Source organism: Ursus maritimus, unplaced genomic scaffold, assembly GCF_017311325.1.
Source record: "Ursus maritimus isolate PB19 unplaced genomic scaffold, ASM1731132v1 scaffold_13, whole genome shotgun sequence".
Classification (NCBI taxonomy): domain Eukaryota; kingdom Metazoa; phylum Chordata; class Mammalia; order Carnivora; family Ursidae; genus Ursus; species Ursus maritimus.
This window is the reverse complement of record NW_024423675.1, coordinates 39,178,730-39,202,852: the sequence shown is the minus strand read 5'-3', so window position 1 is coordinate 39,202,852 and position 24,123 is coordinate 39,178,730. Positions and strand designations below refer to the sequence as shown.

The window sequence follows — 24,123 nt, the reverse complement described above, 5'->3', positions numbered from 1 at the left end:
GTGTATTATTATTATTAATGGAAACAGATAGGACAACCATGTTGCAAAAATCATAAAAGCTTTACCTATGGGGGAATATCAGCTACACTTAACTCATGGACTGTACCAAATAGTCTCTTCCCTGGGCTTCCAGGAACACACTAGGCTCCTGGTTTTCTTTCCTTCCTTACTGGCTTTACTTCTAAGTGTCTTTGCTAGTGACTCTTTCAACCTCTTCAAGTAGATCTGCTTAAAGCTCAGTACTTGGTCTTCCTTTCTACCTATACTCAGTTTCTGAGGATGGTCTCTAGTTGCGGATCTTTTAAATAATTTACATACCTAAAACTCAAAGTTTTTATCTCTGCATAGACAGACTCTTTTTAGGTGTCTATATAACATCTCCACTTGCATGTCTAATAAATATTTTAAACTTAATGTACCCAACTGAATCCTTGCTCCTTCCTCTCAAATCGGCCCCAGTTTCACATCCTTCCAATAGGCTCCGAAGGTTCTCTCATCCCCAACATATCAGGCACATGCACCTTTAGGCCTCTGCACTGGCGGTTTCCTCTGCCTGGGACTCGTGTCCCCAGAGTATTTCAAAGGTAGATTCTTCCACCTTCTTCAAGTCTCACTTCAAACATCATCTCCATGACTCTTACCCTCTCCACCTTGTGTAAAATTGCATACTGTCCCCATGGTCCCCTGAAACACCCCCAATGTCTACGTACTCTGCTTTACTTTTATTTCCCAGGGCACTTATCCCCTAATATACCAAATAATGTATTTCCTAATTACGCCAATTGTCTACATTCCTCTGTTAACAAACTTCATGAGGGCAGGGATCCTTATCTGCTTTGTTCTCAACTGTATTCAAGGATCCTGAAGATTGCCTACAACAAAGCAGGTACTCAATAAATATTTGTTAAAAAAATAAAGCAGTAAGTTACCTCCATGCTCTTAAACTTGTTGTTATAACCATGATTGCCTCCTCCACATGAATATGCTTTACTCCTTTAAAGAAATAATATTATATTGCAATTAATACATTGATATAAAATCTTATTATAAAGCGAGCTTTAATGGGTTTTTATGTACCTTCTGGTTTTATATAAGTAAATTTTTCTATCGACAACAGCATAAATATAGTTCCTTTCATGCTCAAATTCATAACCACAGAGGAACAAACAGAATGGTAGGAGAGAAGGAAGGAAGAATTCCAGAATCTATAAATAGAATTCAAAAGCCTTTGACCCTTAGCCATTGACAACAAGATAATAACAAAGACATAGATTAAAAAAATAATTTGAATGTAACATTGTGTCAGCCATGTCAATTAAAAATTAATTAGAAATATAAAAAAGTAGTCTTCAAGCTTATCTTTACACATTAATTAATGTCTGTGTGATTAAGAATAGTTTGACTAATACTACTGAAAGGTTTTCAGTACTTAAGAAATAAGTCTTTGAAAATGGGAAAAAATACTGATTCCTATCAGATACCTAGGGAAATAATATAAAAGCATAAAGAATATGGAAGGAAAGTAAATTATAACACTTAGTAAGAAGAAGCTAGTATGTTCTTGTAAATTAAGAGTTTATTTTTAATTTTTGGACTATTCTTCCATAGAATGTTGCTCCATTATTTGAATGACTTTTCAAATATAATTAGTCTTTTGCCCACCTTCTTATATTTTAGTATTTGAATTGAGGAGTATTAGCAATTTTATACATAGTTGGTTTTTATACATGAAAAAAAAAGGCAATAAATAAACCTAGATTTTTTTTTTCGTAAAGCAACAATGTCATACTGGTTCAAATTAGGTCTAATGGAAAAAAAGACTCCTCTTCCCAACATTTGGCCTTAAGAGATTTTTCTCATTTGCTTTCCTACTCCCAACTCCCACTCCTCAGGCAAATACACACACACACACACACACACACACACACACACACACACACACAATGTTTTTGTTTGTTTTTATGTTGTAGGCAGGACTTTAATTTAGTGTCTCAAAAAATTAACTTTTAAAGCATTCATAAACGACTCCCACTCGGTTTAAGTAAAAATAAATCACAAAATAAAAAATAAATCACATCACTAAGCAGGCTACGCTCAACTCTACCCAAGAGAGGGAAGAAAGGAGAGGCTAAGCTGGAGTGGGGAAAACAAGACGGGTCCTATTTATAAGGGGTTTAAATTCAATCACCCAAAGGTGCCAGTTCATTACCTTGGTTAAGCCCAATAAAATTTTTGGCATAAGGAAAGAGTTGTTTTAAAAATATTTTTATCTTTATTGCAGAGATATTTGGTTCCTTCAAGATTATTGAAACTATCTGGGGATAATTAAGTTTTAAATTCTGTGTGGGAGGCTAGAAGATTCAGTAATGAAAGAAAGAAAAAAGGTCTTTAGAAAGAAGTCATTGGTAAAAATTTTCTAAAATTGATCCTATCTTTATTTTCAGAAAAATATTTTTTAATATTTTCAACTTCTGACCCAACTCAATTAGAAAACTTCAGTCAATCTTAAAATCAATACTTAATCAGAAGTTAAAGATAAAAAAGTGTTTGAAAAACACTATTTTCTATTCTTCTCAAAATTTTAGAAATTTGCTATTCTAACTGCTTTCCAACCATTAATTTGACTCTGGAAATTACATATGGAAAAATAGAAGCCAGCATTTGGAAAAGATGAGTTGATTTTATCTGTCATAATTTAGCTCAACTTCCAAGCACCCTACGAAATCTTCTGGAACAAATTCTCTTTTATCTTATCTATGTCTAATTAATAAAGTTGAAATCAAGGCCAGGTTCTCCGCCACAGCTGAGTAATGACACAGGTGGGCGACGAGCAAGACATCTTTCCTGACCCCCAGGCAGCTGCCAGGTCTTCTGCGCCTGTGTAGCCTCTTTCACATTTTCCCCTGCTCTCCTCTTCGGCCACCATTCTAAGCTAGAGCCTTATTACTTCAGACCTGAACAGAGTTCCTAATCGGTTATCCTGACTCTGAATTTCTGAATCTTCCCAGATCTCACACACACAGACAGACACACACACACACAAACTCTACTTATATTGAACACCGTGAGCTCTCTGAAATGCAAATCCACATATCCACGTATCCCCCTCTAGACACCTTGTATCTACCAATGGTCGGCTTCCTTTACAGTCAAAGTCATAGGTTTAATTCATGACAGGTAAGGGCCTTCAGGAGAACAGCTTCTTTCACCTGGTGCTCTAGCAATACAGAACTACTTGAAATTGCTGGAACCTAGTCCTTCTGCCTGCAAACCTATTTCTACCCTTGCCTGCCCCAGAGCAGCTGCTCTGGCTTTAAAAAGGTGCCCCACTGCTCTGGGCAGAGCATTTTGAGAAAGAAGCACCTCTGAGAAGATACAGCCTGGCAGTGCTCGGGGCTTGGCAAGCAGGTGGATGCCTTCCAGCAAAGAAAAGTGGTCTGTTTGCTCCTGCAGACATAGCTCCCCTGTCAGAGCTCAGTGAGCTGAGCAAGGGTTCTCTTTCCACTGCCTCTCATCTTGGCTGGGTGCCTCTGGGCAGTGCACTGACTGCACAACTGCCTGGGGCAGCCCTGCTGTATATGTGACAACATTTAACCTATCCCATCCTCAGTCTTCAAAGCCCAGAGCAGGAATCACACCCACCAGGAAGCATCCTCTGACGTTCTCTGACATCCACACCTGGGCTGTGTAATTACTCTTTGTTTCCTTGTACCTTGTACTTGATCCTCAAGCAGCATTCGTTACACCTGATTGTAATTGCTGTCTTCCTTCTTGCCCGTGCAAAGATCCTTAGGGTGGGGACTGTGTCTACCCCCATTTCTTAGAACGGTGCCTGGGAGGGGAGCCTGGGTGGCTCAGTTAAGCAGCTGCCTTCATGATCCCAGGATCCTTGGATAGAGTCCCACATTGGGCTCTTTGGTCATCAGGAAACCTGCTTCTCCCTCTGCCTCTGCGGCTTCCCCTGCTTGTGCTCTGACAAATAAATAAGTAAAATCTTAAAAAATTAAAAAAAATGACTTTAAAAAAAGGAAAGGTGCCTGGGAAGTATTTGTCACTTTCTGATCATAAAATAAAAAGCTATTATTGGGCACCTGGGTGCCTCAGTCGGTTAAAGGATGGCCTTCAGTTCAGGTCATGATCCTGGAGTACCAGGATAGAGTCCCACATCGGGGTCCCTGCTCAGTGGGGAGTCTGCTTCTCCCTCTGACCCTCCCCCTTCTTGTGCTCTCTCTTTTAAATAAATAAAATCTTTTTTTAAAAAGCTATTATTCATGTTCTTTAAGGGGGCACTTTAACAATACTTCTGTTGTAGTTTCAAATAATTGGGTTTCCCTAAATTCGTAAAATCCAACACATTTTAGGCAAAATAAGGATGATGATGGTAGTGATAGGTTTCAATCAATGATGAAATTTGCTACAATTCTGGACTTAATCAAATGAGACTCCTTGGTTGCTCTGGTTTGGGCTGTCGTCAACATTTCCTTTGATCTAATTAGTTTACTTTAATATCAAGAGAATAATAAAACCAGGCTAATTTTGTGTTACAGATGATGACAATGAAGTCCTGAGACATTAATTTGTTTAAGTTCTCACAAACCAGGTATGGAGATGGGTCTTAAACTCTCAGCCTTGAACATCTCACTGCTAGCTGTTAAACACACAAAGCTCATAATTTGAAACTAGATATTAATGTGTAATACCCGGAGGTATTCTGGTGGCTGGACTCTCTTCTATAGGCAGTAGGTCATGTTATAGGATCAAGGGGCACTTGCTCATTTTGTACCAGTGGCCTCCTAACTTCAATGTCATACTCTCAACAGTAAATACTTGGAGAATTTACCCACATTTGGACACATAAGTGTTTACATATTACATACCCACATTACTAAGAGCCTTATATACTTAATATTAGTAAAGCTTAGTCTTTTAATTCTGGAGAATGCTATGTTGAGCCACACAGTGAAGCCACTGACCTTCACAAGAGGTTATGAAACTCCAATGCCAAGAAGAGAGGCCAGCGCCATCTAGGGGTCATGTGTGAACACGCACACTCTCTGGCCCAACCACGTACTGCTTGGGGTTTCCCGTTATCTCACACAACAGGCTCTGCCAAAACCCCAGTTCCTCATTCTGCTCCCATATACATTAGACCTCAACTACCTCATCTTTTTTTGTCTTCTCTTTGTTAAACGTATCTTTCAGACTCTGTATTCCCATTGTCCTCTGTCTCCTCCGGCACTACATAGCATACAAATAAGGCCAGAAAACAATATGATCCTCATTCCATTTAAAACCATTTATGCACATGGAAAAAAAACCCAGAACACTGGAATAAAATATAAAAATAGGAAACATTAGTTAAACTACCAAAAAGCGTGTATATGTTTGCTGGCTTATTATCAGTCTTTGTCACTGGATTCGAATCCTGTCTGTATCCCAAACGCCTGGATCAAGGCCCAGCACTCACAGTAACAAACATCAATGTGATTTGTGAAACCAGTGAATGAATTGGTTATCTTGGGATGAAGCGATTCAGAATCGTTTTTTTTTTTTCTCTAAACAATGTGAATGGTAACTAGAAAAAGGAAATAAATATTAACACCTAATTTGTTAGCTTGGCCTTAGAGCCATAAAGGTGCTCTTCCATAAAAACCACAAAGATGACAAAGATCTCGAAGAGCCATCTAATCAATCGCTTACTACCAACCTGGAAGACAACTGAGATCATCTTTACATCCTGTCTACCACCTGAAAAAGACCCGAGTGGGGGTTAGGAATGTGCTGGTAGTAACAGTTTCTGGAATGGTCTATAAACTGTCAGTCTTCTTCCTCCCTCTTGTCTATATTGGGAGGGTCAGGTTGCTAAGATTGGCAGATTGGCCCCCTAATAACAGGTGTTTCAAATGCAGAAGTGCGAGGTAGCATAAGAAGTCAAGGAAGTATCAGTACTCAGGAAAAATGCCATGATCGTAACAGCACGGTAAAATGAAGGTAATCTGTATTGAAAGATGGTTGTTAAAAGTATCACGAGACAAGTAAATAGACACACAAACCTCACAGCCAGCCACTGCCGATCCACCAGAAGAACAGCTTGGTCAATTCTCACGTTTTTGGCAAAGTGTAGTCGTTTTGGCAAATCAGGAGTCAGATAGGGTTTGAAATGCTGATCAGGTTTCCTGCACTAAAAAATAGGTAAATTCTTTCTTCGTCTAAGTTACAAAATGTGCAAGCTAATTCAACAATTTCATCTTCTAAGACAATTAAGCATTTTTTTAAAAGTGGCAAGATTTATTGTGGTGAGCACTGTGTAGTGTGTAAGACTGATGATCACAGACCTGTACCCCTGAAACAAATAATACATTACATGTTAATAATTAAAAAAAATGTAAGAGGATTTAAGCTTGGGTAACAAAATAAGGTTATTAAACCTATTATCAATTTGGTCACATTCCCCAATTATGTTGTTTTCGTTGTTGCAACAACATTTAAATTACAATTAAAATTTTTATTTAAATTATGGTTTGGTGTTTGACGTTCTAAGTTTTTATTCCTGTGTATGTATCTTAAGCCACCACAACCCTCCCCTCTTTTTTTGACAGACAGTAGATGTCTAGATTTCGAGTGGCAATTATGACTTTTGAATTTAAATTATATATGAAAAGTATATAACACATTAGTAAATATTATTAAAAATTTAAAAAATCAGTTTAACTGCACCAAAATCCTCTTACAATGGATTCAATTTACCCTTGAAATAACCTATGTCGGCTTAATTCTCAAATCAAGTCCAAAGTTTTTGAAACTTAGGACAGTGAAAAATTCATGGATCTCTTAGAAACTGGAGTAAAATGTTATTTAATAATTATTGCGGTAACTTGATGGCATATTTTAAAACTGTATAAAAATGCAAGAGAAACAAGAGAAACAAAATACAGGTAAGAATATGGGGAAATTACATTTTTTTTCTACTTTCCCAATCATCTCATCAATATTTTAAGTTTGTGTCACTACTATTTTGTGCTCAAACTATTTAGTGCTCAATTTATAGACGAAAAAAGATACCATGAAATTGAACAAAAAACAATTGAAAAAGAAGTATGGACAATACAGCAAGGAGAGTTACAGCATGAAAAGGGGAAGGGAGGGGTGCCTGGGTGGCACAGCGGTTAAGCGTCTGCCTTCGGCTCAGGGCGTGATCCCGGCGTTACCGGATCGAGCCCCACATCAGGCTTCTCCGCTATGAGCCTGCTTCTTCCTCTCCCACTCCCCCTGCTTGTGTTCCCTCTCTCGCTGGCTGTCTCTATCTCTGTCAAATAAATAAATAAAATCTTTAAAAAAAGGGGGGGGGAGGGATTATTGCAGATATTTCAGCCAGTTTTTTTTCTTGCCTATTTTGGTATCTTTATCAAGGCTTCTTCTTTTTCTAATTCATCATTACTTCCTTTTTTTGTTGTTGTTCTTTTAAGATTTTCTTTGAGAGACAGAGAGAAAGAGAGCATGAACAAGGGCAGGGAGAAATGGAGAAGCAGGCTCCCCACGGAGCATGGAGCCCAGTGCGGGGCTCACCCCAGGACCCGGAGACCATGACCTGAGCTGAAGACGGAGGCTTAACCGACTGAGTCACCCAGGCGCCCCCATCATTACTTCCTTCTGAAGCCGGTATTTCTGTAACATCCAGGCAAGCCCAAGATGGCAGCTGCTGGATGCGCAGTTTCACAAGGGACTAGACTGTGCCCTTGACGACCACAGGTCATGTGAGAGTCACACTTTCCTAGCCAGTGTGTAGCCAGAGTAAACCCCGAGGAGACTAGAGGCATGCCGCCAACTTCCAAAGAACGGGGTTATATTTTGCCTTTGAGAATTTAGGCTGAAGACTCTAAAGTTGGGAAAACTTGGGTCATTTTATTGCAGAACAGTTGATGCTGTTGTCTGGCATGCAGCCAGGACTTTGTTGGACTTAAAGAGTCACCCGTTCGTGTTTGGTTATGTTTGTCCGAAATAAGCTCAGTACAGGACCGTGGACCAGCGTTACCGGGAATATTGCACTACCACGTGCAGTATTTCCTGGGAATCGTGGACGACTTCACGACATGATGGTCCATTTCTTCGGGGCTCTGTCGCTCCAGGCCCAGCCTCTGTTGACAATGCCAGGTAATGGATTTCCAAAGCTTGTGGTATCCAATCCCCCTGCGCTACCGGGACTGTTAGAGATTTGCCCTTCCTCACCCAACAGGCCTTCAGCTATATGGCTAGTGACGTAATGGGGAAAAGAACAACAATATGGGGTTGTAAAGAGTCCACTTGTTGGAAATTAAGAAGTGCGCCTCCCATCAGCATGAACGCACTGCCTGCAAGCCCTTCGCCAGTGGGGGTAAGACTGCCTCCCAAGTGCACCCAAGATCACGTATCAGAAGGTGTAAGAGAGGGGCGCCTGGGTGGCTCAGTCGTTAAGCGTCTGCCTTCAGCTCAGGCGTGATCCTGGGCGTTCTGGGATGGAGCCCCACATCAGGCTCCTCCGCTGGGAGCCTGCTTCTTCCTCTCCCACTCCCCCTGCTTGTGCTCCCTCTCTCGTTGGCTCTCTCTCTCTGTGTCAAATATATAAAATCTTTAAAAAAAAAGGTGTAAGAGAAAAAGGGAGTGATTAAGACTCTAAACTGCTGCTCTAATGGTCATTTCAAAAATTTTTAAATAGATTTTATTTATTTATTTGACAGAGAGACAGAGCAGAGGGAGCAACAGGAGAGGGAGAAGCAGACTCTCTGCTGAGCAGGGAGGGATCCCAGCATGGGTCCTGATCCCAGGACCCTGGGATCATGACCTGAGCCAAAGGCAGACACTAAACCGACTGAGACACCCACACTCCCCTCTAATGGTCATTTCTACATCAGACGTGCGGTGGGTCCCAGGGTACAGTAACATTCTTCACCCTGCGTTTTTCTCACCTTCAGTCATTCATATTGCATCCTAACATTTTTTACTATAATTGCATGCCACCTATACTTAAATAATTGAGCCCCATCCCAAGCAATGATAAACTCATGAATCTCATATAATAGATAATATACTTGGGAATATACCTTAAATACAGAATCATGAAAACTACAACTACGAACATGTCAGGTCTCTCTAGGAGGGGTGAGCTCCACTTTGAAAACCCCAGATGGCCTTAAGCTACGTATCTAGAATTTATCCTGCCCCTTTACTCACGACCTGGAATGTGGGAACCAATCAAAAGCAGTTGCAATTATACTTCAAAGGTAAGGAGATCATTTTTCTGACGTGGATGAAGAGATCGGTAAGAGTTCATGATTCACTATTTTCTGACATTAAGTCATGCAAAACATGGGACAGGCAATGCAGCTTGAGGCGCACCGGCATGGCCCTTCCGCATGGGACGTCAGCCCACTCAGTGAAAACCAGGAGTCCCCCAGACTAATCTCCTGTAGGGGTGGCGACTGCAAATGGAAACACCTAAGATAAAAGCAACTGATATGTAGAGGCGCCTCGGTGGCTCAGTCAGTTAAGTGCCTGCTTCCGGCTTGGGTCCTGATCCCAGGGTCCTGGAATCACCCAGGTCAGGCTCCCAGCTCAGCGGGGAGTCTGCTTCTCCTCCCTCTGCTGCTCATCCTGCTTGTGCTCTCAATCTCTCTCTCTCCCTCTCTCTCCCTTTGTCAAATAAGTAAATAAAATCTTAAAACAAAACAACCGATACGCATGTAAAATAATGTCAACAGAGGGTTTCAAAAACAAATGACAAGTGCCCTGGGCTCGGAAATATAGAATATAAATTCCTTCCAACCCAGATTTTAAGGACATTATATTACCTTACATATATGTATTAGGACACTGTATACTTACGCTGAGGTTCCTAACAATTTCTTCAGAATTAACTGTTTCAAAAGACAAAAAAATGAATCAGATTACAAAGGTGAACAACTCAGATGAATCTGACATCTACATTTATTAATGACTATGATCTGGTAAGATTAAATAAGAATTTATTTTAAGAAAAGAACTATTTTAGAATTTAAGAATGTATTTTAACCTAACAATTAAGTAGAATATATTAAATCTTAATATTTTATGTAAGTAGAATATATGTTAACCTAACAAGTAGAATATATTAATTTTATTTATATTAATGCTTTGTTTTAATTAGTATATTATTAATATTAATAGGATGAGAATGTTTTAATCCAACAATATTAAATATTACCATAGACTTTATAGACTGATTATATTAAACAAGGAAGGGGATTTCTCCTTTGCTTCTTTGTAGTCTTCCCAAGAAGCTGGAAGAGGGGGACTGGCAGTCTCTACATACCCAGAATCAGGAAGTACGGTTATTCACTTTCGATTTTACCTTTTTTTCACATAGGCATCTTCATACTTACAACTATAAAAGTCATGAGGTATATTACGAGCCCTGATACGAGGGGCAGGCCCTTCATACATGTAGAAGTTTATTCGAGGAAAATAATTAGTCATATACTCCACCTTGTCACAGTAAGTCTGATCCATTCCTGAATTAAAAAAAAAATCCGCTGAATATATATATAGATAGTAACAATCAGTTGTCTTTGATCATGTCAAATAGGAGATATTCTGGGTTACAGATCTCAAGTTTCACTGACCACCTGCACAATTTACCCTATGATTTCACTCTAAATGGCAGACCTTGAAAATCCTGACAGTGGAGAAGGGTCATGTTTATAAGAGAATAAACAAGAATCATAAACAGATCATTTGTTCAACAGAAATCAACTAACTTCAAAGAAGAAAATCCTCTAGAGAAAGTTAATATCGCAAACATGTTATTTAAATTTATCTAAGCAGTATCATCCTTCAAAAAAGGTTTCCGTAGTTAAAACTTTACTAAAGATTCTTCAGACTACACATAACTTTTTATTTTCATATTTGTTCCTAAATTTATTTTGTTTTTAAAATTTCTTTTAACACAATGCACATTAAAATGATTCCCTTTAATTTTAAAACAGTAGGACAATGTGTTAAGAAAACATTTTAGGAATTTTTAAAATAAGTAGTTCTGCTTCTCATTATTTTGATGTCCTAAAATATGAACGAAAGTTCTGTAGACATAGTCCTTCGCCTCCTCTCCTCCACGCCTGGTTCCTTCACAGCCTTTGGAGCTTAGCTTGACTAACCTAGAGAGGATTACCCTCATCTGGAAGAGGCCCATTTCTGCTTAATGTACGTCCAAACACCCCGTATCTAGGAAAGTATCTGACATTGAACAGGCATTCAAAAAATATTTGATTGAACAACAATCCAACCATATCCCTGTTAAGTACTATTAACTCCATTTTTACAGAAAAATAAGTTTATGGATGGATTTTTCAGAATGAATGGTAGAATAAACCAGAAATTTTAGTTGTAGTCCTCTGTTCATCACAGCCTACCACAAAACTTGTTCCTTGCTCATTCAAGAGCTACTAGGTCTGGAAGTACAGACTTTAAAATATCACTATCCTTTTTGCATACTCCTTGAAGTGGTAATACATAATCAATGATAAAATATGATTTAAAAAGGAAAGTATACCATGGTCGGCCAAAAGGATTATATTGACACAGTTGTGTAAGTTCCGCTGTTTTAGGCCTTCCATCAACATTCCAAAAGCCTTATCTACCAACTGTAAGGCTTGAATTACCTGAGGGGGAACAAGAAACAGGAGTTAAGATTGTCTTCATGAATTAAAATTTTAAGTAATGAAATCACTACCTAAGGGAGTAAAAACTGAATACATTTCCTTCTCTGAAATTTCTGGATTTTGAAGTACCACGTGTATCAAATACCAATTCCCTAAATTTCTATAGACAAATAAAAAAAATTAAACCATGTTTTCAACAAAGGAAGATAGACTACTAGCCAATAAATATCTGAGAAAAACGTTCAACCTCCACAATGTTATTCAGCTGCAAAGGCTTTCATGATAATGCCCAGTGTTGGGGAGGGAAGGTCACGGACACCCCTATAGAAGTCTGCGTGGTTACACGCGTGCTGGGGGATCACGTGACAATGCCTAACTGCAGAGTTAAAAAGGCTATAGGCTACCCTATAACCTAACAGCTAACTTCTGGGCATTTGTCCTCATAAACACTTATAGTACAAATGGAGATTTATACTGAAGGCTAGTTATCGCTACATTCATTAATTCATTAATTCATTCTTTCATTATTTCAATACAAGTAAACATAAATATGCCATATCCTTAAGAAGGCATACTTACATACTTAACGAACATTTTGAAATCTGTTTTAAAGAAGCATGGCATGGGGAACGGCTCCCAATACAATGCTAAACATAAAAGATGAAAGCCAAACTGTGTATGCACCCATACATTGTTTGTAGTCCTGATTTCATATTTTAAAAGAGTTCATTTTTTTGGAGAGAGAGAGAGAGTAGGGGGAGGGGCAGAGGGAGAAGAGAAGCAGACTCCCTGCTGAGCCGGGAGCCCAATACAAAGCTTGATCCCAGGGCCCTGGGATTGGGATCATGACCTGAGCCAAAGGCAAGTGCCTAAGGGTTGCCACTACCCTAGTTCGAAACACAGTGATCTCTTTTCTAACCCATTCCTCTCACACAGTGAAACTGATCCTTAAATACACGTACATCTGATCGTGTCACTTCCCTGATTAAAGTGCCTCAGGGCTGCCATTACATATTACATGGCCAACAAGGACCTGCATGAGTTGGTGTCTGCCTGCTTCTCTAGGCTTCCTTTTAGCCCTCACCTCTGGGCCACTGCGCTCCAGATGTGTGTGGGACATAGTCTTCACACAGCATTCCAGCAGCGCCTGGCACAGAGGTGTACACGAGAAGAGTAACTGCTATTATTATTCTTAACTATTATCATGCGGTCCATTCGTCTAACCATCTGTCCATTTTTCTGTCTGCTCATTTGTCCATTTTGTGCATTCCTCTACCTGCTCAGCTCCTCCCTCAGCCAGGTCATTGATGACCTTTTTTCTTTTTTATTATTCAGAGAACTTTCTAACCACCCCAGTCCCCACTCCACCGCAGACTAGGTCAGGACCTCCTTAACCACCTCTCAGGGCACCTTGATCTTTTCCTTTGCAGCACCTTTCAAAATGATACTTAAAGTTTATTTGGAGGCCAAACTAGAGCACTTAATAGAAGAAAAAGATATGGTGCCTAATATAAGTCAGCAGTGGGTGTCAGGCAAATGCAGATTATAGTGTCCCCTCTCAAACAATTGTATCGAATATGGATAGGAATTAAAAAAGAGGGGCACCTGGGTGGTTCAGTTGGTTGAGTTTTCAACTCTTGATTTTGGCTCTGGTCATGATCTCAGGGTGGTGAGATCAAGCCCTGTGTCAGGCTCTGTGCTCATGGGGGAATCTGCTTGAGATTCTCTCTGTTCCTCTCGCTCCACCCCTCCCCTCCCCACCTCGTGCGCGCTCAAAAAAAAAAAAAAAAGAAGTGGTGAATATACTTCAGATAGTTCCTATGCCACTTACCCTTAAAATAGCCTGATTAAATGTTAAATTCTGGGATATAGTCAAAAGCGGTGTTGGAATGTGAAGGACAAAAGGGTTAAAAGTGGTAGGACTTGAGCGGGGCTTTGTGTAAGGAATCATTTTGGTTTAATGGGAAAAAGGTAAGAAGGGGGCTTCTGGTAAACCACAAAGTCGGGGTGCCAGGATAAATATGCTTGTATTCCAACAGAAGACAACTGTGAAATCAGTTTCCATGAGGAAGGAAAATGCCATCCTCATGGAGGCCTTCCCAGCTTTACATTATGTCCAGGACGATAGAGGCTTCCATGGACTTCAGAAGACAGATGACTTCTTTATTTTTTCTTAAGTAGCATTTAAGTCCTATCTTTCTGTAGTAAAAATGTAACATAACGGTTTAGATAATAACAAAACTCATATTTAAAAGGGGACTTCAATGATAATAGCGGCCCAGGAGGAGAGGAAGAACTCTGCCCAAGGCAGGAGCATATTAAGTCAGATTATAAGGATCTTATGAATGGAACAAAGTGCATGAAGAGACCGCGGACAGTCCACCACTGACGTGCAGGTGACCCCGCTTGGACAGAGCTACGTTAACGTGCCGAACTGGCATATGCAGTAGCTGCCTGGCTGCGCCCACCGTGTGAAATCACACAGCTGCATCTAAGTCCCCCGCAAATGTCTGTCAAAGGAATCAAGTTGTAGTTAGTAAAGCAGGTATCTTCTTTTAGGCTTTAAATTATTTTGTGGTTTAATAAGGTAGACCGTTCACTATTTTAATGTCTTCAGGCTCACATCAAATACATTTTATGTAGTGGGAGTTCAGGAATATTTTATGTTGGAGGTTAGAGCTAGATGATCTTGCATTTTGTTCAATCGAACACTTACTTCACCACTGACCGGCCCACTATTATGTCCTGCAGAATCAGGTTCTTCCACGTAGATGGTGTAGAAAGCAGGTCTAGGGGTAAAATGGAAACAGAGAAAGACATCATCAACTTGGAATACACCTGCTGGTTGGATTTGGGAAAACTATAGGTTTAGAACTTGGTGGCAGTTTCCTTCTTTTCCTCTGGCCTCCTTCTCTTCATCCAAGCCCAGTGGTTCTGCTTGGCCCCAGCACAGAGCTTCTCCGAACAGGAAGGAAGGAAGATGTTTCTGGGTGTGGAGTGGCTCTAACTCTCTTAGGAACTCTGCCTTGCTCTTACTGCTGAGTCCTCTCTTGCTGTGCCCAGTCCTTTCTATCTCCCAGTCTCTGACTTGGGGCTCACTCTTTGGTCTGCCATTCTCGTTCTGTGAATGTCTGGTTTCTAGTGACCTGTTGCTCTCTTGCAGGACGCTCTGACTCCAGGCGGCTGCCAGGGCCTTGCTCCCACACCTCGGGCTCAGTGAGTCTGTGCTCAAAACAAAGTTTCAGATCCGCTCTGCATTCTGCCTCTAGGCTGTATCTGGTTCTGCGGTACTGGCCTCTACTCTCTGGTACTGGCTCTATCTCTATCGCCCCCTAGCGCCCGTGACATTCTCAAGAGCAAATAATTCTTAAAATTTTCTTTAAAAAAAAAGAAACACCAACTTTCTTTCAGAAATGGTCATTTACAATTAAGAGATAATTTCATTTTAGACCCACTAATATCCCAGTGTGCCCGCACTTTTCTGATACTAGATAAAACCTTTCAGCTTTGGGCAGGTCCAGCCATTTTAACAATGTGGAGATCCTTTCTTCATATGGGATACTGCTGTAAAGAAAAGAAAAAATAATTTTCAAAAATTAATCAAATCAAAAATAATCCCATTATATTCCTACTCAGGAAGACAGGTTGATATTTGTATATATCCATTTTGTGTTCATATGTGATCAGAATACTGAAGGGGATTCAGTATTACTCAAAGGGTTTCCTGTTTTCACTACTTAGAGATAGATGTCTCAATATAAATTAAATGTATATTATTTTCTTTCCTTCTTAACCTCCCCTCCTTCAATTTTCCCCCATCTGAAATAAAAGACCATTAATTATGATCCATTCATTTCAGTTTTATTTCATTCATTTATACATTTATGTTATATTGAGCACCTATTTCTACACACTATTAGTTATTTTAAATAAAATTTATCAGTGGGCAAACCAAAGTTGCCTTCCTTTCTAGAGATGATATTCCAGTGAAGACAATGAACAATAAACAATAGATCTGATACATAAATACATTATCAGTATATCACAAGGTGACAAATACTATGGAGAAAGACAGACTAGAACACAGTAAGGGCATGTGAAAGCAGGGTGGGCATGGTTTGGAATTTGAAATCTTTGTTTGGTCAGGCTAAGAAAATATTAGGAAAATAATTTTTAAGCAACAGCCTGAAGGGGGTGAGGGAGCGGGTTGTGCAGATACATGGAGACAGTTATCTCAAGCAGAGGGAACAACCCACCCAAATGCCCTACACAGGGCAAGCCAGGTGGGTTAAGGTCCATCCAGGAGGTGAGAACCTGGTGGAGTAGTGGGAGAGGAGGTCTGAGACACAGGGGGGTGGTGAGGGTCATACGGACAGGGCCTTGCAGGCTTCTGTGCATGGGACAGGGAGCCATGGAAGGTTTTGGTGCAAAGAAGTGTCGTAACTGGACTTGTTTTTTTAAGTTACCCTTCTGGAATAGATAGATTAAAAACAGATGACAGGAAATAAGAATAGAAGCAGGGAGATGTGTCAAGAGGCAAGGGCAGTAACAGGCAAAGGATGATGATAGCTGCAACCACAGCAGTCATGCTGGAAATTCCAAGTTCTCAGACTGCGCGTATTTTGAATTAGAGCCACAAGCTTTTACTGACAGACCAGATGAGGGTTGAGAGAGAGAGGAATCAATGATTTCTTCAAGATTTTTTATCCAAACAACCAGAAAAGCAGAATTACTATCAAGATTAAGACCAAAACCATCCCGATCAGGCCTGTGTAGGTGGGATCATCTCTGCAAGCCCTTCACTACCTGTCATAATTCATATATATGGAAGGAAAGGAGCCGTTGATAGCCACGTCTGACCCAGGCCAAAAGAAGCTACCAGCTTTTAAACCTTGATACATTGCTGTCAGCCAGATCTAGAAGAAGAGAAAATTTAGGATAAGTGAAGAGAATAATTAGCTTGGGTAGACTTACAGGAATGGTGACATTTTTTAGAAACCACACAATATTAACAGCTGCAAAATTTAATTACCCAGGGATCTACCTCGAAAATCAAAAACATAGTAAGCTAGTAAGAAAGATCTTTTTTTTTTCAAATTGGTAAAATTGTACAGTTCCTCCTTCCTTTTAAAGAATCAGAATGAGGGGAAAAAGTAACAGAAAATCCTTCTGAGAAGTTTCTACATTAATATGTTTAGAATACTCAGCAGGTTTCAACAGAAGGCAAGTTAGGTGAGCAATCATAAATATTTAGAAGATTTAAGTTGTAAGTGGTGAAACACCTTCCCAACACCCTCCACCCTTAGAAATTAGAAAGATAATGTAAAACTGGAGAGAAGAGTGATCCACTAATACACCGAAAAAAGGAGATTATTTTGGGGTCACATTTAGAATGCTACATACTGGTTGCCCTTGCCACCAAGCGGGATTATTTTTCTCCTTGGATGAAAGTGAAAAGTTCCTGTTGAGGTTTACATCATACATATTATTGTCAATGATGCCATGGGATTCTGGATATAATCCCTAAAATGATATATAATTTCAAAAAAGATTTAGAATAAAATAATATATCAATAAAACACAGTTAAGTTGAAATAGCATAAAATCTATAACTCATATCTTGGAAAGATGTCATATGCCTTTCAAAATAAAACCTTTGGGTTAAACCCAAATACCAAATACATACATATATGTATATATGTATATACATAGGTGTAGGTGTAAGTGTAGGTATAGGGGTAGGTGTTAAGTATAGGTATTTATATACATGTGTAGGTATTCTGGCTCTACCATAGTCTAGAGCAGCAAATGAATGACTTTGGCAGATGGCTTGTGCTGATGGTGTTAATATAACTTGTATGTGATTAATTACTGTTAGTTTAAGTTTCCTATATTATAATGATCGGCCACTGGTTACGTTTGCCGAAAATTGTAAGAAATATACTACTAGGAAACTTTTTCAAGTATCAAATATCTTGGGTAAAGGGGTTCAAGTGTGTTACCAGCACTTTAGAAGGGAGCCTGCCTCGTCTGTAACCATCTTCCCTTCCACTCATCAATCAACCCAATCATTCCTTCAATCTGATCACATATTTACTCTATACATTTCATTGAAAGCCTATGATATGCCACGCATTTGTAACTAATTTTAGGTAGATTTAGAGTCATTACATCAGAATATTTCTATGTATATGAATATGGACACACGTATGTATATACAGTAAATTAACAGCACTTATGTATATAACCCTTTATTTATACATACATATGCTATATATGTGTTACATACATAATGTACGTATATTTATGTATACGTAATTCTTTTTTTATTGAAGTATAGTTGACATACAATGTTACAGCAGTTTCAGGTGTACAACACAGAGATCTGACAATTCTAGACATTAACCTATGCTCACCATGGTTAAGCGTAGTTGCCATCTGTCACCATACAACATAATGACCTTATTGTTGACTATATTCCTTATGCTCTACCCTTCATCCCTGTGACTCATTTATTTTATAACTGGAAGTTTGTATCTCTTAATCCCCTTCACTTATTTTGTTGATCCCCCCAACTCCCTTCCCTCTGGCAATCACCAGTTTGTCCTCTGTATTTATGATTTTGTTTGTTATTTTGGTTTTTGCTGGTTAGTTTGTTCATTTGTTTTGGTTTTAGATTCCATATATAAGTAAAATCATAGGCTATTTGTCTTTCTCTGTCTGACTTACTTCACTTTAGCATAACACCCTGTAGGTCCATCCATGTTGTCACAAATGGCAAGATATAATTCTTTTTTATAGATGAGTAATAGTCCATATATGCCATCTACAATGGAATACTACTCAGCCATCAAAAAGAATATCTTGCCATTTGCAATGACATGGATGGAACTAGAGGGTATTTTGCTAAGAGAAATAATTCAATCAAGGAAAGACAGTTATACGATTTCACTCATACGTGGAATTTAAGAAACAAAACAGAGAATAGAGGAAGGGAGGAAAAAATAAAACAAGACAAAATCAGAGAGTGAGACAAACCATAAAAGACTCTTAATCATAGGAAACAAACTGAGGGTTGCTGGAGGGGAGGGAGGTGGGGGGATGGGGTAATTGGGTGATGGGCATTAAGGAGGGCACTTGATGTAATGAGCACTGAGTGTTATATACAACTGATGAATCACTGAACTCTGCCCCTGAAGCTAGTAATACTCTAAATGTTAATTGAGTTTAAATTAAAAAAATGAAAAAGAATTCCATATATACCACATCTTCTTTATACATTCATCTATCAACGGACAGTGAAAATGCTTCTATAACTTGGCTGTTGTGAATAATACCGCAATAAACATAGGGTGTATGTCTTTTCAATTTAGTGCTTTCACTTTCTTTCTTTTTCTTTCTGGATCATATGGTATTTCTATTTTTAATTGTTTGAAGGAATTCCGTATTGTTTTCCACTGTGGTTGCACCTATCTACGTTCCTACCAACAGTGCATCTTTCTTTTTTCCTCCACACCCTCGCCACCACTTGTTATTTCTTGTCTTTTTGATGCTAGCCGTTCTGACAGGTGTAAGGTGATATCTCATTGTAGTTTTTATTTGTGTTTCCCTATTGCCTGTGATAATTATGTTCTATAAAGTTGCTGCAAGCACTGATTCAGTGAATNNNACCGCTACTCCTCGGGAAAATACAGGGATAGGTTCCTGCAAGCCTCTAGTCACAACATTTTTGTCTGCTGATCAATACATAATCTTGTTTTTGTCTGTTTCTGTTTAAAGATATCTCACGTAACCTAGGTTGTTGTTTGGCTATAACTCGGGCCTGAATCAAGCTTATCTAACACACATGTATCTTCTCTATGAGGGACATCATGGCAATCCTGCTTTTCGGAATACTAGACAGCACTTAGCACTACGCTTGAGGGCTATTTTAAGCAGCGATTTATAAATCATCAACAAAAAGCACAAACGTGAAAAATATGATACTGGATAGGCAGTAGACTGTGGAAACAACATTTGTTTACTGTATGAGAGCTACAACATGAACAGCAGAGTGTCACCTTGGTAGACCTCAGGTGGGAATACGTGAGCGGTGCAATTTTAGTATTTAGGAAAATCTGCAAGTATATATATGTATACACATATGTATGTGTGTGTATGTATACACACCCAAGCATACATGCGTACATTACATATTATTACTTACGAGTTACAATTTAAATGTTATAGTTACTGTTTCCCAGTAATAAAAGAATAAGTTCAAAGTTGCAAAGACACAATACCCTTTGGTAACAAAGGCTGAGGTGAAGGACTCCTTAGTATGTGTTCTAAATCTATAAATGTTACATAAATCTTATTTTGAGTTCAAATTGGTCATTTCACTTATGTCTTACCATACATGACAATTCACTTGGTTTATTTGTTTTATCCAAAGCGATCTAGCCAGAATGAATTTATTTAAAACAGATGGCTTTGTCAAGTTACAGACAACGAAAAGATTAGGAAAACAAGAAATTTCCTACATCAAAGTGGCTGTCCTCACACATAGCCTACCATAGCTGACTTTCAGGTAAGTGGAGGCAACTCCAAAGATCAAAGGAGAACGGTGTTTCTCACATCCAAGAAGCTACCCTGGCCTGTCGCACAGATGAATTAGCCTACTGCTGGGACATTCATCAGACTTCACACCACAGAGCACTGGACTGGCCTCGCAATGAGGTGCTACTTCCTAGCCTGAATTAAGCCATGAACTGTCACCACGTGTGCCTGTGAAATGTGTGTCATGGAGCTCAGTGTGGCCGTGCCTCAGCGTGTCCGTGGTGACCAGTTGCCTGTCTATGGCCTGTCGGTCTTGCCACTGGGCCAAGCACTTACCGTGACAATAGTGTAATGATTTGGGAAGGTTTTGGTTGGATAGACAGCTCTCATGTATTTCGAATGAATTCCACAAGTTTCTGCAACAAAGCAAAGTGAGAAATTAAGAAGCCCCAGCACCCACAAAACCGCCCCTACTTCCCGTGGCAGTGGCAGCAGCCCCCCGGACCCAGGCAGCCCACAGTCCCAGAGGCGAGGACCTGGGCTGCTTGGCAGGGGCAAAGCAGACCTTGACTGCCATCAACAGTGGGGAACCCCGACCACCACCATACTGGAGGGACTCCAATTCAAAAGATCCCTAGAGCTACCATTTGGTTTGAAGGAAGGTATCCATCATATTGTTCAGAGGCACCACCTCCCTCTCCTAAATCAGGCTGAGAAGGAACCAGCCAGCTTTTACCTCCTCCTGGTTATTTTTTCTTTCCCACCCCATGTTATTTTTTATCTCCCCTCTCACCCCTACCTTTGAAGCCATTTTATGAACTGTCACGTGTCACCTGCACCTCCAGTAAAAACAACAACAGGCTTTCCCCATGGGGGAAAAATTTGAGTTTATTTTATAAATAAAAACTTAAACATAACATTTTCCAGAGAAATAAAAAAGTAACTAAAGAGTGGATTAAAGATGGAAAGAGGTTGAATTTCTGATGCCTACAATTTCTCCATCCCAAGGAATGTCAGTTTTTTGTAGAGAAGTGAGCCAAATCAAGGGTCTACATTTTTCTGTAAAGGACAGATAAATATGTTCAGCTTTGTAAATCCATACAGTCTGTTATAATGGCTCAACTCAGCTATTGAGGCCCAAAAACATCCGCAGGTGCTACGTGAACAAATGAGCATGGCTGTCCTCCAATAAAAATTTATGAAAATTGAAATTTGAATTTCATGTAATTTGTACATGTCACAAAATATTCTTTTCCCCCCAACCATTTAAGAATATAAAACAATTCTTAGCATTTAGCAGGACACAGAAAAACAGTTTTGACCATGGGTCACAGCTTGCTGACCCCTCAGCTAAGCATACCCTAAATTATACATTGCCATCAACTTTGTTTTTGCTGCTCCCCTCTTCCTGACCCCGGTCATTAGGATGAGAATGTCTAGATCACATTTGCATCTCAGCTAATAGTTCTTGTATGACAGTATCCAATATAAAAAAAGTCAACACAACTATCTAGAAAACTGAAAAGGAATTCGACTTGTATCAGAGCATACGCCCATGTCATGTAGTAACACAAAACGAGCTAACTTTACTACTTATTATTTTCAGTATAGTTTTCAACTGGATCACTGCAGTTTCCTGTGATCTGTTTTCCACAAAGCATGGCGTCAATTTTGCTCTCAAATGTCCTGTTGTTTTCGGTCTGTGCAATGACCCCGCAGAAGGAGGTCAGAACCACTGCAGCATTGCCGCTCCCTCTGCAACAGTGAAATGTGAGAAATTTTCCATACCCAAGTCCTGTCAACTCAAATTCTAAAACAAAGCTTCATCATTATCAATTCTATTTAGGTGAAAACAAAAAGCAAAAATGATTGTTGTCCAGAAAGTAACAAAGTTTGGAGCTAGAAATAATGTTTGCTCAACTAGGCTTGGAGTTGGTCCAATACGCAGTGTTTCCAATATGACCTGGGGATTACCTCCTTCAGAACCTTTTTGGGCTCCATATCAAGTTTACTGAACAGGACTCTGGTAGGAATGGAGGGGTAGGTGGAAGGTGAAGAAAAGGGAGTTCAATCAATCAATCAATCAATCAATCAATAAAATCTACATTTGTGGCAAGCATCCCTAGTGGTTCTGTTGTACCTAAGGTTGAGGCCTGCCCTGCGATTTCAGTCCTAAGTATAATTGAAGATTAAAATAACCTTCTTTTCTTTTAGTTAATACTACCAATAAAGAAATCTCATTCTCAATCATAGAAAGATACATTTCTTACTGTTACAAAGTCATATGATAAGAAAATAAAATGAGATCCAATTCATTATACAATGAAAAGAATTTAAGTAGGAGAAAAAACATACAAAATAAACAAATATAAAGTCAGTTTCTGTTTTTATTTCCTTCAAACATGGGTAATGTAATTAAATTCTTAAATGCCTAGAGGCACTGAGTATAAAATAAAATATAAACTAAGCTACTGGTAATGGAAGAACATGACACCTCCCTATTGCGAATGTCCCAAGCAGGACACACCTGCTGATTATCCATGACTCAGGCTACCATTTGGATCACCTGCCTTTGAACCACAGCTGTTGTAGAACAGCTCACAGAAAGCAAAGTCTTCTATGATTGTTTCTCCCAGAATTTAATAATCTAAATTAAAACTAAAAAGAATCATTCTGGAAGGACACACAATAAACCGGTAAGAGTAGTTGCTTCTGCAGAGATGAGATCAGGGCAAGAGTTTTATTGTTTGTGGGTTGGTTGCAGTTATTCTATTAGATACGTATTTTCCCCTACTATTTACATTTTAATATTGTTTTAAAAAGTTTATTGTTTATATAATTTACTCCTTAAAAAAAATTTTAAAAGGGAAGTACCAGCCAAAAAAATCTGAAAATATAAATGGAATAAACACATACCCCGAGTAACTACAAACTATAAGGAAGAGCAGAAAACGAAATGGATGAGTAGGTGAACAGCCGAGAGAAGCAGCAAAAGCAGTGAGGATGCACGCATATAGCAACAAACAGCTACACTTAAAAAAACCTTCAAATAAACAACCTAACTTTACACCTTGAGGAACTCGAAAAGAACAAGTGAAACCCAAAGTTAGTAGAAGGAAACCATAAAGATTACAGCAGACATAAATAAAATAAAGAATAGAAAAATAATTTTTAAAATCATGAAAATTAAACTTGGTTTTCGAAAAGATAAAATTAACAAACGTTTAGCTAGACTACACCTTTCTAGAGAAAATCCTAGGATTAGAAGGCTTCACTGCTGAATTCTATCAAATATTTTAAGAATTAATGCTATCATTCTTAAAATCTTCCAAAACACTGAAAACACTTCCAAACTCATTTTACGAGGACAGCGTTACCCTGATATCAAAGACAAAGACACTACAAGAAAAGGAAACTGTAGGACAATATCCATGATGAACACAGATGCAAAAATCTTAATGTGATGCACCACATTAATATAATACGGGATAAAAATCACATGATCATCTCAACAGATGCATGAAAAGCATGTGATAAAATTCAATGCCCTTTCACGATAAAAACTGTCAGCAAACCAGAAGTGAAGGGATATTACTTCAACATAATAAATGCCATATGTGGAAAGCCCACAGCTAACATCATTCCCACAACGAAAAACCAAGCTTTTCCAGTAGATGCTGGACCCTTTCAAACACCATAAAAAATAACTAACTCAAAATGAACTAAAGACTCAAATATAAAGCCTGAAACTGTAAAAGTCTTAGAAGAAAAGAGGAGGAAAGATTCATGACATTGGTTTTAGTAATGATTTCATGAATATGATACCAAAAGCATAAGCAACAAAAGCAAAAATAGACTAGTGGGACTGTATCAAACTAAAAAGCTTCCGTGCGACAGAGGAAACCATCAACAGAAA

At 39.0% G+C, this 24,123-nt stretch overlaps 1 protein-coding gene across 1 annotated transcript in view; it reads right to left on the bottom strand.

Annotated features, from left to right (window-relative positions):
• ENPP3 (ectonucleotide pyrophosphatase/phosphodiesterase 3) overlaps positions 1 to 24,123 on the bottom strand; it is a 69,569-nt gene that overhangs the window by 23,781 nt on the left and 21,665 nt on the right. Inside the window, exons 7-16 of the mRNA XM_008691097.1 lie at positions 20,544 to 20,623; positions 17,073 to 17,192; positions 16,476 to 16,585; positions 15,168 to 15,233; positions 14,386 to 14,458; positions 11,561 to 11,669; positions 10,395 to 10,523; positions 9,859 to 9,890; positions 6,054 to 6,181; positions 930 to 993 (exon numbers count right to left, since the gene is read on the bottom strand). Coding sequence (XP_008689319.1) covers positions 930 to 993; positions 6,054 to 6,181; positions 9,859 to 9,890; positions 10,395 to 10,523; positions 11,561 to 11,669; positions 14,386 to 14,458; positions 15,168 to 15,233; positions 16,476 to 16,585; positions 17,073 to 17,192; positions 20,544 to 20,623 — 911 coding nt within the window. The remainder of the gene's footprint in view (positions 1 to 929; positions 994 to 6,053; positions 6,182 to 9,858; positions 9,891 to 10,394; positions 10,524 to 11,560; positions 11,670 to 14,385; positions 14,459 to 15,167; positions 15,234 to 16,475; positions 16,586 to 17,072; positions 17,193 to 20,543; positions 20,624 to 24,123) is intronic.